We start from the raw sequence: 19,275 nt of genomic DNA, 5'->3' as shown, positions 1-19,275 counted from the left end.
AGACAGTGAATAGTGCAGAGAGACACTAAAGATATATGGAAATATAACAGATAAAACAGAGAATATTTTCCTCCAACATTTTTATATTCTATTGGTCATTTTGTCATTCTAGTGGCATTTTTTTCCACGAGCCCAAGTTAATTTCTTGGCTTCGCTGATACCTCCTGTCCTGGTAGGGACAATACTATACTGAACAAAATTATAAACGCAACACTTTTGTTTTTGCCCCCATTTTTCATGAGCTGAACTCAAAGATCTAAGACTTTTTCTATGTACACAAAAGGCCTATTTCTCTCAAATATTGTTCACAAATCTGTCTAAATCTGTGTTAGTGAGCACTGTGCAATAATCATGCTGTCTAATCAGCATCTTGATATGCCACACCTGTGAGGTGGATGGATTATCTCGGCAAAGGAGAAGTGCTCACTAACACAGATTTAGACAGATTTGTGAACAATATTTGAGAGAAATAGACCTTTTGTGTACATAGAAAGAGTCTTAGATATTTGAGTTCAGCTCATGAAAAATAGGGGCAAAAACAAAAGTATTGCGTTTATAATTCTATTCAGTGTATATATGTACTTACATCCCCATCTAGTGGTAAACATGATAAATGGCTTACTGTAAATGTACAGCCAAAGATTGTCCACTAGGTGACGTAATATAACTATCATTTAAATTGGTCATGGATTTGAAAATGACTTGGTAAATTTTTTTTCTAAGGAGAAGAATAAAACAGACTGATTTTCTGTTTGATCTACACATGTCAAGAGACTGCAGATTGCTCATATGTGTTACTGTTTATAAGCTGGGTCAGTGTTGTTTGGCCTCTGTCCAGAATGCCTTCAGAAATTCTTTAGAATTTCCTGCACATGCACAGTATTCTCCTGATGGTGTTTTATGCTGTTATGCATCACTCTGTTTGTCATGATTCTGGAAGCGTGTAAAGAATGTTATAGGCCACAGAGTCCGAAGCGCTATCCTGTGAAACTGTGCCATGCAAGCAGAGCCAGAATGGGAGCTTGTAAAAGTGGCTCAATGGAGGAGGGGTGAGCCTAAAATCACAACTCACTAGTTTCCTTTTAGATAAGACGCTTAATCAAAGCAGTCAGATGTGTATAATTCACGTTACACATGCACAAACACACACTACAAAAGGGCTTTTGATAGTTGTACATCTGTGTTTCTTTTCTCATGTGTTCTCCTCTGAACCAAAATGACACGCCTGACAGGATGAAAATCTGATTATGTAATTATCAAAGGCTTACATAATTACTTCAAATGTTTATTTATTTTAAATCATGTCTGTGAGTGATGTAAACTGCCTTCTGCAGGATTATAGATTATAGATGGTTTCGTATTTGTCAGACATATCCATATCACCTCTGGCATTTGATTTAGAAGGATTTTAATAGACTTCCAGACATGAGACGAACTATTTGTGTATGTGTGTGAGAGAGAGCGAGACAGCCAACAGACAGTACGGTCGGTGGCAGATGTGACACACATGTTTGGATGATCTATCCAAAGAAATGCCAGTAAACAAGGTGATATTTGATCATCACATATGCAAGCTATTTCTCTCAATTTTCCTTTTTTAATTTAAATTACTTGTGTGTGGACACATATTGTCACTTTAAAGATGACCATTTTCAACTTGGCCTATATATTACAAACGGACAGACAGATAGATAGAATGGCAACATTATATTGTGCAGTATGAAAATGGATATCCATTTTGAGATTTGCTGAAGATTTAAGTGTTTTAAAAATTATTCGTTTTTTGAAAGATACATCATCTACTGTTTATTTAATTATAAACACTTAAATATTCAGTATTCGTGGATTTAGATACATTAAAAAGTATTACTATGGAATAGACTAAAATTTTATGGAATTACCACGGTACTTTTTAAAAAACAATCAGTGTTGGGGGTATCGCATTACAAGTTTTTAAAAACAAACAAGCAAGCCCTGTCCAAATTTTAAAAGTAACGCAAAAGTAACGTAACGCATTACTTTCCATAAAAAAGTAACTAAGTACCGTAATTAGTTACTTTTGTATGGAGTAACGCAATATTGTAATGCATTACTTTTAAAAGTAACTTTCTCCAACACTGAAAACAACACACTCTGGCATAGGCTACAATAAACATTTCACGTGGGCATTGTAAGTATATAAAATTGGGCTATACATAAAACAAATATGTAATGTACACAACACATATAAAGATGGGAGATTATATAAAAAACTTTTCAGTCGGAACTAGTATAACTCGTCGTCATTTCCATCAGCAGTTTAATTTGTAAGTGGAATTATGGAGCTCGGCCGCTAGGGAGTGGATCAGTACATTTCTCTGCCTGTTTTTCAGCTCGAGAGGGGGAGACAGACAGGAATGAAAGCTCTTCCTCAGAGTTGAGGAGCAGGTTGGGCTTTCGGTCGCGAATGAACGATAACAGACCGACCGACGAACAAGAGGAGTTTATCGAAAACCGCGTCCATACTTTTACAAACAGCCGCGCGAATGGAGACGAGGGCATGAGGCGGAATATGTGTAGACTTTGTTTGGAGCGAGACATGAGTCTAGGATACTGATTGGAGTTGACACGAGCCCAGCTCCAGTAGCAACTCTATCCATACTTCACCTCCAACCCCCTCCTTCACTCCTCAACCAGGAAATCATCGTGCTGTGCTGCTTATCCTTCTTCCCACAGATTAAACAAAAACGCCAAACCCCTCCGTGGGTTCATCCATGAGGATCTCGTCGGTTTCTCTTGTGTTTTCGCCTCTGGAAGTTCGGCTTTACGTCTGAAGAGGATCCGCGCTGTCGTCGAACAATGAGGTAAAGCACATTTGTTGCCGTCGCTGTTGTGTGTACTTAGTTTAGCGCGCTACAATGTAACGCACATAGTGTTGATAATGACCGAGGCCGTCTGTTACTCACTTTCTGTCCTGTAACTCGCTCCTGTTGGAGGTGGGTCATCGCGGGAGCAAGTGTGTCCTTTCTGAGTGTTTACACACTGCAGTTCGTTCGGTTTGCCCGGCTTTGACAGCCAGAGAGTTATCGTGCTAGCAGGTGAATGAAGCTGCTGTGAACATTTATTAACAAATTTGCTTTGATTTTTCATGGAACACTTTGAATGAGTTTAAATTAAACGAACCATGCCACCAAAATGGGTGTCTGGAGAAGGTGATTTTTAGGCATTCTGTCTAACAAATTATATGTTTTTAAATAGTTAATACATAACTTGTTGCAATCTAAAGCGAAATGATTTTTAAACAAGTATTTGGGGATACACCTATCCTGTAAAAATAGTTTTTTCTGTTCATTTTTAGCAATTAGCCTACTAGCCTTGTTCTCTAGATACTTCTAGCACCATGTATTTATTAGAAAGAGAATATAATCCTGAGATTTCTTAAAATATTCATTTTTCATTGATTTATCGTTTATTGTACAATCTCATAGTGCAGGGTTGACTAAACACAATACTGTATATACTTAAATATTTACATATTTAATTTATTTTAAATTTTTAATCATACAATTTCAAAAGAAATATTGAAAATATTATTTAGCTATATAACAGGCTAGTATTAATTGTACTTTTTTAATGTGAGAAAAAAAAAAACGTTTTGGGGGAATATATCGGTGAACTTATTTCAGCAGTAATGAATTTTCCCAAAACTGTGAACCGTTTGAAAGTGTTTTTAAAATATGGTGCACCTGCATTGTGCAGATGTAATTTTTTAAAATAAAATCAAGAACTTTGTTACACAAAATACACAATTTAACAAACTAGTATCGATAACTGTATCCTCAGGCGGTACACACGAAGTTGTTTATTGTGCATGTTGAAAATGCAGCTGTCAAACGGTAAATTGGCTCTTTGTAATACGTAGCCAGTCCTCTTTTGTGAGCCCTCCCGGTTCTTTCTGTTCTGGGAGTTGGCCGCTTCGCGAATGCACAAATCCTACTGTGGGGAAGGCTTGGCTCATGAATATTAAGTAGGTCACGGGACGTTCACCCAGTAGCGAACGTAAGGCTATTAATATTTATAAGCAAAGCCTTTACCATAGTAGGATTGTAAATTTGGCGGTCAGGGCTGTACCCGGAACTAACCTACATTTGCGCCATACATGGAGCACTGAAGCCTGATAATTCCACATCCTGCTGCGCCACTTTTTGTTTAGTTTAGTTTAATTTAAATCAAACAAATATACACAACTTTATTTTGCCAGAGGAGTCTGTGGTCAGAAACCACTAGTGAAATGTTCTGTTTTCTTTTCTAATTCATTATATAGGCTAATTAAAAACCCCTGAATTACATTATCAGTATAATCATAAAAAAAAAAAAAAAAAATTCGTATTTTTTGTAGGCTATTTAATTTGTCCACTTTTGCTTTAATAACAGCAAAAGTGGATATTTTAAATACTGACAGCTACTAAACCCGATGATTATGTTCTCCAGCATGATTTGAAATGTTTCAGAGTATCTTGTGCTTGAACGGATGCAAGAAAATCTGACCATCTGTACAAAGGAGTTAATGGTCTGTATATAATGTCACAAATTAGTTTGTTTGAATAGTGTAGTCGTGTGTAGGTCCGAATCTTAAATATTTCTTTTTCATTGAACTTCATGATTTTCTGTTTTATGTGTTCTTAAAACATAGTTTGTTGTTTGGTTTATGTAAAATTCTATAAAGTGGACATAGACACTGGGGTGTGCAACCATCCAGTTTTGTTTAAAAGAAGGGAAGCACCAGCGCATCTTGAGAATTTAAAACACTCGTTTTGCTATGTAAATAACAACAGTAACCTGCGTGACGGGTTTTCATCAATTCGTCTCTTAGATCTGTCTCGCACCAAAATATTATTTTATATATAATAATATTATATATAAATTTTAGTTTACATGCAATGTTATCAGACAACATGGGTTATATGTTGCTGTTGTGACACACAGGAAATTTGGCACAGAGAGGCCTGCTGGGTCCAAGCAAAGGGCGCCGGGGTCGGTGCCGACCATGCGTACAACCATGAGTTTACTGTGTTGGGTCTGGTTGCATAATAGGTGAAGAATGGGATGTTGTCACATTTACAAGTTTATTGTCCTGTCATGTTGTGGAACGTCAATATCAGAATGCACTGGAGCGGTTAGCGCCTCATTTTGAATTTCACCAGGCCATCCAATGCAACAATGGCCTCTCAAACTGACTGGGAAGCCCAGTATTGAATTCATGGGAACCCAGGTTAAGTCACTGACCTCCAGTCCCTGGGTTAAAATTACAAAGGCAAAAAAAAAAAAGTTGTAGTGATATTCAAACACTATATACAGTTTCTTTTTTTAAAAGTGAAGTATGCCATTTACTAGTGACTTAGAATGGATCAAACAGTGTGAGTGGTCCAAGATTTACTTAACTATGAATTAAAAAAAATGTTCTCCAGCAAATTCATTGAAATTTTTCTGGATTAATAATAAAATAAAAAAAGGATGTCTAATCAATTTAAATTAATACAACGTTAACAATTTGTTAAAATTTGAACAATAATAGTGCCTGGATTCTGTGGTTTATGATTTGATGCAATTTATTATAAAAATGGTGGTAATTAAATAAATGCATAACTTTTACTATTTAATTAGTCTTGTAAAATAAAAATAAAAAATATATATATTTATATTATATATATTATTATATATTATTATTTTTTGGCAAAGTTTTCTATTGTGTGATATTCCTTAAAAAATAATGTTTTAATAAACATTATTATTATATTATTACTTTGAGAAATACATTCTACTGTACACTAGTAGTGTGTTTCTGTCATAATTTCCTTGTGGTTTAATATTCACAGACACTGGTTCATAGGGCCCTAACTATTGCTTTACCATTTATACCGCAGGATATATATTTGCACGACTATTAGTGGTGCGGACAGCTTTATGATATTTACACATTAAGTGACGCAGAAACATCGAGTAATGGGAAAATATAAAGTGGGACACGTCCCAAACAAATCAAGGAAGAACCTGTTATTTTAGGGGTTGAGTGTAGTTGTTATGGCGTGAGTTTGGGGCAGGACTGTCTGTTTTGTCTGAGCAATGAAAGACAAATTTTTGAAACGGAAAATCTTTTTTTTTTCGCAGTTGTGTTTGGTGCCCCTAGTGGAACCGAAATGACACCCTTCAACTTGCAAACACAAGCGCACAGGTGGTTCTCATGCAGCTGGCTTTCCACACTTGCTGTGTAATCGGTCCAGTTTGTTCCTGTGCGTATTTCTGTCACTGAGACACAGCCTGTCGTCCTGGAAGTGCATGTCTGATTAATGGCAGCGCTGTGATTCACCGCTGTTATCAGACTGATGACTGTGAGGGACTCGCCCAGCATGTCTTTATCTAAATGACTTCCACTCAAGTGCTTCTCTAGGCTAAAGGGCTTTAGGGTGGCACTGGTGGCTTCGCGACCCATGCCAGATGCTGCAGTGCGGTCCTTCTGCTGCTGGTATTTAATTTCTTATGATCCTGGGTGGTTACAGACCATTAGATATCGAAATGATAGAGGAGAACAAAAGCGTCAATTAAAATGGGGTTTTCAGTGGCTGATAACGATATCTAGAGAGCAGAGACTGACTGATGGGTGATAAAATGGAGAGATATATTAGTGAATAACAGATTTTTATGTATAAAAGATCGGAAATATAGTGTAGGACACAGACTGGCCTACTGTGGGAAAAGTGTACAATTCAAGTTACCCTAAACATGAGAAGGCTGCTTTTATATCTAGTACTTCAAATAAAACCAGTTTCACAGACTTAAACCAGGACTAGGCATTAGTTAAATTAGGATATTTAAGCAGTTTTTATAAAAATACCATAGAAATAAACATTACTGATGTGCATCTTGAGACAATATGTTAGTGTTTGAATTTTATAAAATGTGCTGCTGATATTCTGCGTTATAAATGGTACAGCAGAGTCTTTACCAGTTGAGATATAATCTTTACCAGCGTGACTTATAAGAAGGTGCATTTGTTGTTTGATCTGAATACCTCAGATCAGGTTCAATTCGATTAATGCAAAACCTTAATGCTTTTAAGAACACAATAATGAACTATAGTACTGGATAAAAGCAGAGCATTAAGATGAAGGCTGAGATAGAATTGTAAAATGGCAATAGAATATTGTATTGCTACGTTATATTGATGAGGGTTGTATGGAAAAACAAATGGATCAAGGAATTTTTGGATAAACAACAGGGGTACACCACAATTGTATGGATTCAGTTTTTTTTTTTTTTTGGATGGAGAAAAAGGGGGAAAATCTGAAAGTGTTGAGCAAAATGAAAATTAGCTGAAACTTTACTTACCCTCAGGCCATCCCATGTGTAGATGAGTTTGTTTCTTCATCAGAACAGATTTGGAGACATTTAGCATTGCATTACTTGCTCAACAGTGGATCCTTTGCAGTGAATGGGTGCCATCAGAATGAGAGTCCTAGTAGTCACGTTGAATCAATGAAAGCAGTTGAATCTTCTGTTTATTCAGCTGCAGCAATAGGCATTTTCTGGGTTTCTTCTGCGAGGCGTATTTGGAGTTTCAGCGCGAGAGCGCCCTCTGGCCTTTGGATGGAGATTTACTGCTGATCACAGAACCGTGCTTCACTGAAAGATACGCATGACAATCGCAGCTTCTGTCGAATCACGATCTCAATTCCATTTCGATTTATCGTGCAGCCCTAAGCTCATCTACATATGGGATGGCCTGAGGGGAGTTCATTTTTGGGTGAACTATTCATTTAATGGAGAAAAAACAGTTTAATTGGTAAACTCCAGCTGATGACGGATGATATGCAGACATAAATGACCTCACGTTTAAAGTTGTTCTCTCCTCACAGCTATGGCTTGTGGGAAGGGGTTAGCTTGAGGTCAAATACTGCATATCATTTGGTCTTCATCAGCCCTAAGTGGTCATCACTGAATGTAAATCTTTGTTGAAGTACATTTACAGGAAATAGTCACTGCCAAGAAAGACCATTAAAGGGGACATGGACCTTAGGATAAGCAAAAAGACGTACACCACGATGATGTTGAATGCTAGATTCTGATTAACTGACAGACTGACTTGAGCTTAATAATGACACATTTGTCTTCTGTAGAGCTGGTTTTATAGCTGAAATTGAAATGGTTTTATAATGATGACCGTTAACATTTATTTTCCTGTTTCTTACTGGGATGCTGCTAAGACACAATCTGAATAAAGCACTATATAAATAGATGTGCCTTTGCTTGACAGGCATTCAAGAGTTGTTGATTACTTCATAGTTGCAGTTGTACATAGTTGAAAAATAGTTCTGAACTGCATTACAAATATTAACCATATTAGAGTTTCATATCACTTTGCCAAATTAAGAGCCTTACATCCTACCGAAGAAGAACTGGAAGACATTATTCAAGCAAATATTTTAAAAACAACATGAAAATGGCAATGAAAGTGTGTTTCTGCCACTGAATGAAAAAAGGTAATTGCGACTTTTTCTCACAATTCTGAATTGTGTGATTTTTCTTCTTCTTGCAATTGTGAGTTTTTTTTCCACAATTTTGATTTATTTTCTCGAAATTGTAAGGTATAAACCTGCAATTGCGACAATTTTTTTCTCAGAATTGCAACTTTATATCACACAGTTCTGACTTAATAACACTTACAAGTTTATATCTCACAATTCTTAAAAAAGTCTGATTTGTGAGATGTATACTTATAATTTGCGAAGAAAAAAAGTCAGATTTGTGATATAAAAAAAAATCACAATTACCTTTCAAATTTTTTATCCAAGGCAGAAACAGGCTTCCATAAATGACAATTTTGATATTAATATGAAATTAGTAAAGAAACGAGTTTCTGTTTCTTACTTTCTCAGGAACTTGCATACAATTAGTTTCTCCACTGAAAATCTACATCAGATTTCTAAGTAGTGAGGTAACTTGCTATTTTTGAAGTCGTTGCTAACTCAAATATCTTTGCTATTTGTAGAGACTCTACTGCCCAATCCTGCTGAGAGTGTAATGCACAGTGTGCATTAATTTTCAATAATTCAATGGACTGTCATTAATTAATCTGTACGTAGAGGACATCCCATCCTACACCACCTGTGTATCATCATACAGTCTTAGGTTATGACTGAGAGTCTGAGACCAAAAATGGCTATTTTTCGTCATGAACCAGACTCGGTTGTGTAATTGCAGCCTTTCTTGACTCAACATGTCCTGATTCTCTTTGGTATTTAATTTTTTTTGGTGCTGGCCCGTCGTAAATCTTTGGAATTGCAGCCCTTATGCTAGCCATGAATCACCCATAGGCATTGAAAGCTCAAATGCGTATTGATCTAACCGAGCTTTTACGTATTCAAATGGCTTAAAATATATGAAGAATAACTGCCTTAAATAAAACAAAGCCATTACAGTCTTGCATGCAGTGCAGTACTTTGACATACAGATTTCATTGCTAAAGCAAATCACAGCATGTTTAGAAAAAAGTCTGAAAAATTAAGACCGCATAATGGGTTTCTTTTTACAGTAAAGCAGCTTGTAACAACTGAGTTAGTTATATAGTCATGTTCTGAGGGGTAAAAAATCCCATTCCTTTCCTCCACAGAGGAATTGATTTTAGCGATAATATTAATGAAACCATTTAAGAGGGATCTAGATTTAGGTTATTCAACACAGATATATGCTTCTATAGAACCCAAAAATTGAGTTTTAATTTATTAAAAAACATTTCTGATTTTTGGTAAAGAGCTACACTATAATCCTGAAGAAAAGGCCAACAGTCGCATAAGTCGGTTGATTTGGAAATGGGAATTGTACCAAAATAGTAGTGAATAAATTCTCCTTGTGATCTTAAACAACATATGGATTTACATCTAGTTGTATATTTGTGTTTTTATACTAATAATTTATTTAAAAATTATAATAAAATTGTTTTGTTTTACCATCATTTCTGTTTTGATACTGTCATTCAAGTCTTGTGCTGTTTTGGTTTTGTTTATGGTTTTAGTGCATTTGTGCAATTGTGGAAATCCTTGAAAGACTTCCACATTTGCACCACTGATATAATAATAATATTTCTTAAAATCTCTTTCTGTATTCAAATGTAATATGTCTCCGAGATCTATTTAACATGTTAGATCAGTAGTGGGGGTCGCCGTGCACCCTGCGGCATATGTATTTGCTCGCTGTCGTTGGCCTCTGTTCTGTTAGGAGCCTGGCACTGGGCCAGAGTCACACCTCTTAGCTTGTCCTCCTTACAAAAAGCCTCTGTCACGCCCTCGCCACTTGCTGATTGGTTCATTATCCAGCTCGATTGCTTTTGAATGGCTGGTGAAACAGCCCTTAGACAAGATTAGGTGCTTGAATTGCCACAAGTTGCTTACAGAATCCTATAGCGTTAAATGCTGGCAATATCCATCAGTTTCATTCTTTGTTAAATGTTTGTGGGTGTTCAAGTCAAAATAACCACATCATGTGGTTGTGTCATGTGAATTGACTGTATTGTACAATTACCATGTTTATCAGGACTTTGCTGACTTTGAAAGATATACTACTAAATAATTTAAATATGGTAAAATGTGTTAAATAGAACTGACAGTACTATTGGAAGCTGAACATACAATCAAGTTAGTCAAACATTTATTAAACGTACAAAAATGGGCAGGCGAACTTTGTCAGTAGTTCCATTTTCTACAGAAATCGCACACCATCTTTCTAAACTTGTAATGAGAAGTGCTTATAAACTTGCTGTTATCAGCAAAAAGGGAAGCTTTAAGGGCTTCCTCATGGTGGCTTTGAGGGTCACAATAAATATGAGTATTATTAAATATAATAATAATAATAATAATAACAACAACAATCATAATAAAAATATAAATTACATAAGACTATATACAGTGATGGGCAAAATTATTAGAACACTCGTATTTTCACTAGCTAACATTTTTTTTATTTTTTTTTGTTGTAATAATCCAGTGAGTTTTTTCAATGGATTATTACATTTAATGACAAAATGACTGTTTTGAAATGTAAACTGATATTTCCTAATGACACACTACAGCAAAAGTTAGAAATAACTGACTTAAAACCATATTTTAGCTGGTGAAAATACTAGTGTTCTAATCATTTTGGCCATCATAAAATTATAAATATTACTAATTTATATTTTTCTAGTTACACTCAGCAATAAAATGTTTTATGTTTGAGAAATTGTTATAAAATGTTTTATAAAGATACACTTTATATTTGTTTGTTGTGAAATTTTGTCTACATTTATTTAAAGAATCTGACAGTAATAATATTTGACTCTACAAATTAAGGAAATACGTTGGGAAAAGTGGAGTACAAAAAGATGTTGGGAAACCTGTGTGGAGTTGTATGCACTGGTTTTGGTTGGCCTGTTGATGGAAAAAATGGGCTGTCAAAATGACTGAAAAACTAAATTCGAATTTTCCACTTAAATATTGTCAAAATTCGAATTATATTCGAATTTAGAAGGCATAATTTCAGTTAGGGGGAAAAAAACACTTTTGGCTTCTCTCCTGAGGCCACAAGAGGGCGCATCGAGCAAAATATTATGCACGTTTCTTCAAAGCGCAATAAAATAACACGACTATCTTTGAAAAAAGTGCATAATGTTTAAAATAATGTTTATAAACCATATATAATTAATAAAGTTGCTTAAACAATTAGAAAAAAAAACCGCACCATGCATGTATGTATAGTTTAATACAAAGGACCGAAAACCAATCACAAAGAGTAGGCTACTTTCTTCATTTAAAAACATGACATACAGTGGGATGGGGAAAACTGCCATAAAGTCTTGAGACATGTTTTTTAAAAGTTGAACTTACATTAATTTTACATGGCTTTCTAAACATGCCGCTCTCTTGTGTCAGACGCGAGTGCAACGCTGATAGATGCCCCTCTAGAAAATGTGATAAATATGCGTTCTGTGTGAACGGCTTGGTTTCAGTTTCGCCGTAAACAACATCATCTCCACACTGATGCTCTCGTTTTCCGCAATATATTGAATGAACAATGTAGCAGCGCCGCATCTAGTGGGTTCAACTGGATAGGCTAACAGAAGCATTAAAATGCAATGACACTTACATTGTCGTCGCATTTTGTGCTCCACTGATAAGGCTGCCCGACGGCTGACGCAGACCTAAAATTTGAATGCAACGTTTTTGCATTCGAATGTGGATTTTTTTTTTTTTCGACGAATATTCAAAATTCGATTATTTTTTTTTTTTGACAGCCCTAATGGAAAGAAATGCTGATGCTTTTTTTCTGCATTTGGCCAATCATACAATATTATTGGCAAATGACGATAAACTTCAAATGGCCAAATATCAGGCCTTTAATCAGACAAGTACAATACTAAAGAGTCGGAGAAGATCGATATGTTTGAGAAAAGAAATGGAATTGAACTAATTTGTGGCATTTATTTTATGTTGTGGACATCGTTTTATTTTTGTGAAATGAAATTCAAATGCATGTAAACCAAACCCCTCATGTTAAGGAAATGTGTTGCTCTGGGACTAACAAAAAAACGTTAGAGCCAGATTTACATAGAGACATCCAGGAAACCAACCGGCTCCAAATCTATTGAACAGCTGAACATGAAAGCTGATGCTTCATGGTGCCAACAAAGCTCCCGATTGAAACAGTGAAATTTATTCACTGGGGTCTTGTGTGGCTTGTGTCGATTCGTTCTTTAACAGCAGGAAGTTGTTGTAGGCCCCAAGCGGTTTTTCACGCATAACAGTAACCTTTAAACTGTGACGTATTCTGTTTTACCGATCATAGTACACTTATTTGTTTGAAGACTGTTTCTTTCAGCATATGTGTCCAGATAACACAACACTGAGACCCATGTGCACAAGAGGTGATGTCATAACGACCAGCTGTTCCGCAGAGAACAACCGTTTTAATCACACTCTCTGTATATTCAGAGAGAGAGAGAGACAGACAGACAGACAGACAGACAGACTGAGTGTAATGGGGTTTAATGGACCTGGTGGTAAAGGAGTCCATGATTTAGTCTTTATTAGCACAGATCTCATGAGTATGTCTAGACAGATGCAAAGAAATTTAATAGCACTGTATTGGCAAGAAAAAAAAACCTTAGTTGATCTGTCTGGCATCACTTCCATAGACAAGGCTCCCCTGGATATGGAAACATAGACATCATATTTTAAATGTTAAAATGGCCATTTCCAGGTCTAGACAAGTCCATTTGGACTCACTGGATGATAAAATGGTTTGAAAAAACACAAATAATAATTAGTCCTAACTTTATGTACTACTACAAAAAAAGATGAGTGAGACTGATTCAGCTGATTCAAACTGATGAGTTTTGAATTTAAAGTGATAGGCCACACAAAAATGAACATTCTGTCATTATTTACTCACCATCATGTTGTTCCAAACCTGTATGAATTACTTTCTTTTGCTAAACACAAAAGAAGATATTTTAAAGAATGTGGGTAAGGATAACCAAACTGTTTCTGGTACCCATTGACTTCCATAGTGTTTTTTTAATAGTATGTATGTCATTGTCAATTTTTTTCCTAAATACATTTTTTTTTTTCTTTTTCAAAGTTTTCAACTTTGAAACATTCTTTTATGTTCAACAGAAGAAAAAAAAACTCCTACAGTTTTGGACTTGAGGGTGAGTAAATGATGGCAGAATTGTCTTTTTTGGGTGAATTATTCCTTTAAAATATTAGCAACATTTAATGAAAACATGTTTTTTCTCCTATAAAAACTATTAAAAAAGATTTTTCAAAGTTGTAAATAAACCAAAGATTGTTGGAGTTTGTTTTACCAGAAAATACTATTTCAGTCTTTCTTCAAAATTGCATTTTTCAGTGTAATACCACCTACCATTCTGGGCTGCATTTCTCAAAAGCATCATAAGCCTAAGTTGATCGTAGCTTCATTGATGACAATAGTTCTACGATCAACTTAGGCTTACGATGCTTTTGGGAAACAGCCCTGAGTAGCAGTAGCACATTGCAAATGCAAGGCCATTGGCTTTTCTTATTTTAGCTATTTCAGATATTTTGTAAAAGCTGTAGTTATTGACTCCCACAGCAGATACTGGTTTATTTTCTTTTCCCTAGTTTGCCTCTTAGTCAAATGAGAATGAATACAATACAAGTGTTCTTGTTTGAGGTTGCTGTCGGTTTCTGAGGTTAAGTGCGGCAGTCATATGGACAGCCTGAGATAAATTGGTCTGGTGTCCTGAGATGTCTGGTGTCTGACCCCAGCGTTGGCCATGACTCTCGACGTTCTGTTGCAGATCAGTATTTCCAGACCAGACGATTCATGCCCAACAGATCTCCAGTAATGAATCGCATTTACTGCATTATTAACTCCAGGAATTTCATATTAAATTTGTCTTTCTGGTTCTTTAACTCCACTTGATATTAACTGCAAGTGCCCCTGGAGTTTTACTGATGAGCGTGTTAGGACAACAGAGAGCGGAATGATTGGCTGCCTCTTCTCAACTTCCCCTTCACTGTGAAGGGGGGCTCTCCCAGGAAAAATCTGTCAGGGGGAGATATGCTCCAACCTGTAAAAGGAATTGAGAGCAAAAACCTACTGCCGTGTTTGATCGGCCAAATATGGCCATGTGGAGTGCTAGCCAGGGACGTGAAGTAGGAGGAATGTGTTTGTTCTGTCGCTGCTTCAAAGAGCTTTTGCTGAATGTTGAGGAAGCAGTGTCTTAAAGGGCTAGATCACTCAATAGTGAAAATTGTCATCTGTTGCGCAGCCTTATATCACTTCAAACCTGTATGATGTTCTTTCTTCTGTGGAACACAAAAGGGAAATTTTTCAGGAATGTCCTGGCCTTTGTTTTCCATACAATGGAAGTGAATAATGTTTGATGTTCAAATCAAAGTTGATCAGTACCACATCTAATGGTGCAAGATTGAATTTGATGTCAAATGTTAACTTGAAATGTAGTTAAAAAGTCAAATTGAGCTACTTTAATGATGCTTGTTTTGTCTGTTTTATTATGGAGTTTGACAGCACATTCACTTTCATTATATAAAAATACAGTAGTGATAGAAAGCTTGTGAGCCTTTAAAAGTATAGTTCACCTAAAATGTAACTTCGGACGTAATTTTCTCACCCTCATGTCGTTAAAAATTGGTATGACTTTTTTCTTCTGTGAAATATGAAGATATATGGAAGAACATGGATTCCAAACAATGCTGGAACCCCAGTGAGCTTCAATATATAGACATAAAACACTTTTTTAAAGATATGTTCCACAGAAGAAAGTAAATCATACAGGATCGGAATGACATGAAATGTAAGTAAATGATGGCAAAATTGTCCTTTTAAAGACGTTTGCATACATTTTTGCATAAATTTAACAAGCAGTTGAGATCTTAGTCCAAGTCATCATCTTCAACACAGAGAATCAAATTACATTGTGTATTTTACTTAAGCAAAATTACTCAAGAATGAATGTCTGGAAAAACCTAAACCAACCAAACGCTTATCTGTGGAAAAAGTGCTTGTGGGCTTTCTTGGATGAACTGCTCTCTTCAAGTCCTTCCCCAACGTTTCTGTTGGATTCAGATAAGGGCTTTTATTAGGCCTTTCCAAAACATGACATTCTTCTATTTTAACCACCTTCAAGACTTTCCCGTTATTTCCAACTAAATGCAGTGATTTGCTCCTTGCTTTCCTGCCATGGAATGCCAAACACTATTAGCCAATGCTGGAGAGGTCTATAGATTCTTAGATGTTACTGTGGAGTTCTTTGTGACCTTCCTGACTATTATACATCTTGCTCTTGGAGTGTTTTTGTTGGACGACCACTCCTAGATAGAGTAACAGTGGTGTTGAATGCTTTCCATTTGTAGACTATGGACCTCAAACCATAGGCGGAGAGTGAACCAACTCCAGGGTAAGGCTAAAAGCAGCCAAATGTATTAAACATCATAAACCCGTCTTTTTAGACAATAACAAGACATGGGTGTCATGTAGGCTTAAAAAATGTTTAATGGGACTGAATTTGTATTTAACGTAATTGCAATTTAATAAAAATGTTAGAAATTAAGTATATAACGTTTCCTTTCCACGGTTATTCAAACAGCGAATAAATTATATATAGAAAGTGACATTATCACTAACATTGATCTATCGCGAGTTTAAGCACTCTCCAAAAAAAAAAAAACCATCGTTATAATCACTGAAGCTGTATACACTGTGAAATGAATCTCTTACTTACATTGTACGTACATCTGCGCTTTGTTGTTTATTATGAGAGACTTCGCAAGAGTCCGGTATTCAGTCAGCGAACAACAAAACTGATGAGTTTGAACGATGACTCATCTGAAGTCCTCTGATTGGCCATTGCATTCCTAAGCTCAACAGAATTGTGTGTGATTGGTTAAAATGCGCAACACCGTAAAAACCGTCTAAAATGAAATACGGTGCAGCATGAGCAGATCTTAATTTAATGCCTTACACACGCTCCGCCTATGCCTCAAACTCTTTTCCTGCCTGGTAGAGCCTCATCAACAGTTTTCCGGAGGTCCTCAGAAGTGTCTTTTGACCAAGATATGGCAACTCTTGCTCTGTTTACACATGGTATTAAGATGCGTTTCCGTCAATCCAATCTCAAGTGAATAACGCTATAATACAGACATAAACGGAGTCTAAAACGTTTTGAGCTTGTCCACTGTTGACCACTTCGAAAATGGGACGTGTTGTGAGAAAGCACACAAAAACAAGTGATCCAAACTTTACTGTTATACCAAAACACACAGTTTATGGTTGAAATTAATTTGCACAATTTTCCTTCAAGGGATGAAAAAGCCACTTGGAATTGTGCTTGGGAGTGTTTTGCTTTGATGAGATTGTTTTTTTCACAGGGGAGAAAGGAAAAATGAACTGTTAAGGTGACTCTTGCATGATTCAGTGCTTCTTACAGAGACTCTAAAAGCTGTAGCCTACAGCACTTGAGCACAACAAGCTGAGACTTGAGAGATGAGACAGAGAAAAGTTACTGTAACTAGAGCAAAGCAAGTAAGCGCTTTAGCTTTGCTTCGCCACTGTCTTTGACAGGCATCACAGACTTTCCTTAAGCTTTGAATGACCAATTAAAGTCTTTAATCATGATTGAAATTGGTTTTGAATTTATTTGTTTTGGTCCTGACAAAAAAAAAAAAAGAGTCATGGTACTTTCTAAAAAAAAAAAAAACTTAAGACTTAAGATAACACATATTCACTATTAACTAAGAGTTTTCCCTGAATAAACTCTGAAAATGCTTCTTATTAATAGTTAATAAGGTAGTTGTTAAAGGGGTCATCGGATGCCAAATTCAATTTTACATGTTGTTTGAACATAAATGTGTGTTGGCAGGGTTTGTATATATCCACCCTATAATGATAAAAATCCACAATATTTTTTAATCCCTATAAATAATATCCCCTTTCTCAAATCAAGCCGTTCTCAGCTTCTTGGCTTTGTGACGTCTCACAGACCCAGGCCCCTCCCACAATTGTTGATTGACACTAGCGTTTTACCTTAGACCTGCCCTGAGTGAGCTGTCATCAGTCCGCCATTGTTTCACCGCCGGAGCAGATGTAAACAAGAATGGCTCCTAAGCGATTGAGGTGTTCTGTTGCTGGATGTAATAATGAACATAGCAGTCGTCATTTACTCCCGACATCTGAGCCGCTGAAGACAAAGTGGATTACTTTTGTTTTTGAAGGGAATGTGTCCCCGATCTACCTAAATGCATTTATGTTTGTGCGAATCATTCGTGATCCAGCCTCACCTACAGAATAATTGAGTATAAGGTTCTTTTATGAATCTTTGCAAATCGTCTAATCGTCTAAAATATCCCATAAATACAATCGGTTATGTCTTAAGAGAACGTAAAGAGCTGAGAAAGAAAACAAGGGTGTATTGGATCCGTGCATTGACAGCAACCGCTGCCGCCAGTAGGGTTGGGTATCGTTTGGGTTTTTTTCGATACCGGTGCCAAATCGATACTTTTAAAATGGTTCCGGTGCCTAAACGGTGCCTGAACCGATACTTATTAAAAAAAAAATAAATAAAAAATCCCCAAAAATGATGGATTGGCCATTAGAATAGAAATAGAATAGAGAGTGCAAATGTTAGAGGGTCAAGTTTTTTAATAAAAAAAAAACAAGCAGATAAAATTAGGAGCAGCATTAGAATAGAGAGTGCTAGAGTTAGAGGGTCAAATGAAGATGAAAGAGATGTGTTTTCAGCCGTTTCTTGAAAATATTAAGCTGCTTGGATTGAGCTGGGCAGGTCATTCCACCATGATGATGCTTCTTACGTCCGTTTCGGAGAACCAGAGGACAAATATTTCAATCGATCGCTCAGGCATGGCACCGAAATCTGTGTTCGGATTCGGTTCTAGTACATACCGGTTACATAGGTACCGGTGCCATATTGGTAGCTGGTTTCGGTACCCAACCCTAGCCTCCAGTCATTATAATGTTAATCAAAGAACAAAAGAAAAAAAAATCCCTCACGGATCTTGACTGAATCACTTTTGTAACCTCAGTTTATATTTTATTTGCCTGTTGTTTGGCGCTGACTACTGTAATGGCAACGTGCATCTGTGTGCGATTATTTTGGAGATGCATTCCAATATAATTTATCCTTATTTAGGGTATTGGCCTATTCTATTTTGATCTGCAGTTTAAATTTCAAACACAAATTTGATAAGAACAGAGTGGAAATTATTAGCAACACCAAAATAACAGCAAAGCTAATGTTTTCTGTTAGTTTAAGCCCAAACTAAGAAAAGTAAAACCAAACTTTGTGGCAATAATTAAGACCAAACTGAACATGGTGTGTTTATGGTGCATGTCGGCAATGTTGTCTCAGCGGGGGCGGGGCGTGGTGGAGGTGGGGCTTACGCAGACGATTTTATCGGATATCGCGATATTTTTAAAGGCGATTATTGCTAAGATATTTTTGACGTATCGCTCAGCCCTACTGTGACGTATATCCGAGTGAAACTGCATCTGAAATGAGAGGGCGGAACTTGATTTCGTCTTTCGGGAATTGATTGGATCGTTGGAAGTTGGGGCTAGGGCTGTCGCGGTGAGGGAATTTCCCTTGCGGTAATTTTGAGTGGCTCAATAGCACGGTATGCGGTATTATCGCCATACATATATATATATATATATATATATATATATATATATATATAATCTGTG

General features: G+C 36.4%; 1 protein-coding gene across 3 annotated transcripts in view; it reads left to right on the top strand.

The window, feature by feature from the left end:
- The first annotated feature begins 2,308 nt into the window (after positions 1–2,308).
- LOC107679021 (vasodilator-stimulated phosphoprotein-like) overlaps positions 2,309–19,275 on the top strand; it is a 49,104-nt gene continuing 32,137 nt past the window's right edge. For 2 of the 3 annotated variants that reach the window (XM_016474432.1, XM_016474431.1), the window contains exon 1: positions 2,309–2,843. In XM_016474432.1, the coding sequence (XP_016329918.1) occupies positions 2,839–2,843 (5 nt within the window). In that variant the 5' untranslated portion in view covers positions 2,309–2,838. The remainder of the gene's footprint in view (positions 2,844–19,275) is intronic. The other variant, XM_016474433.1, reaches the window with a different exon arrangement.

This window comes from Sinocyclocheilus anshuiensis, unplaced genomic scaffold, assembly GCF_001515605.1.
Source record: "Sinocyclocheilus anshuiensis isolate Anshui unplaced genomic scaffold, SAMN03320099.WGS_v1.1 scaffold1980, whole genome shotgun sequence".
NCBI classification, from domain to species: Eukaryota; Metazoa; Chordata; class Actinopteri; order Cypriniformes; family Cyprinidae; genus Sinocyclocheilus; species Sinocyclocheilus anshuiensis.
This window is presented reverse-complemented; position numbering and strand designations above follow the sequence as displayed.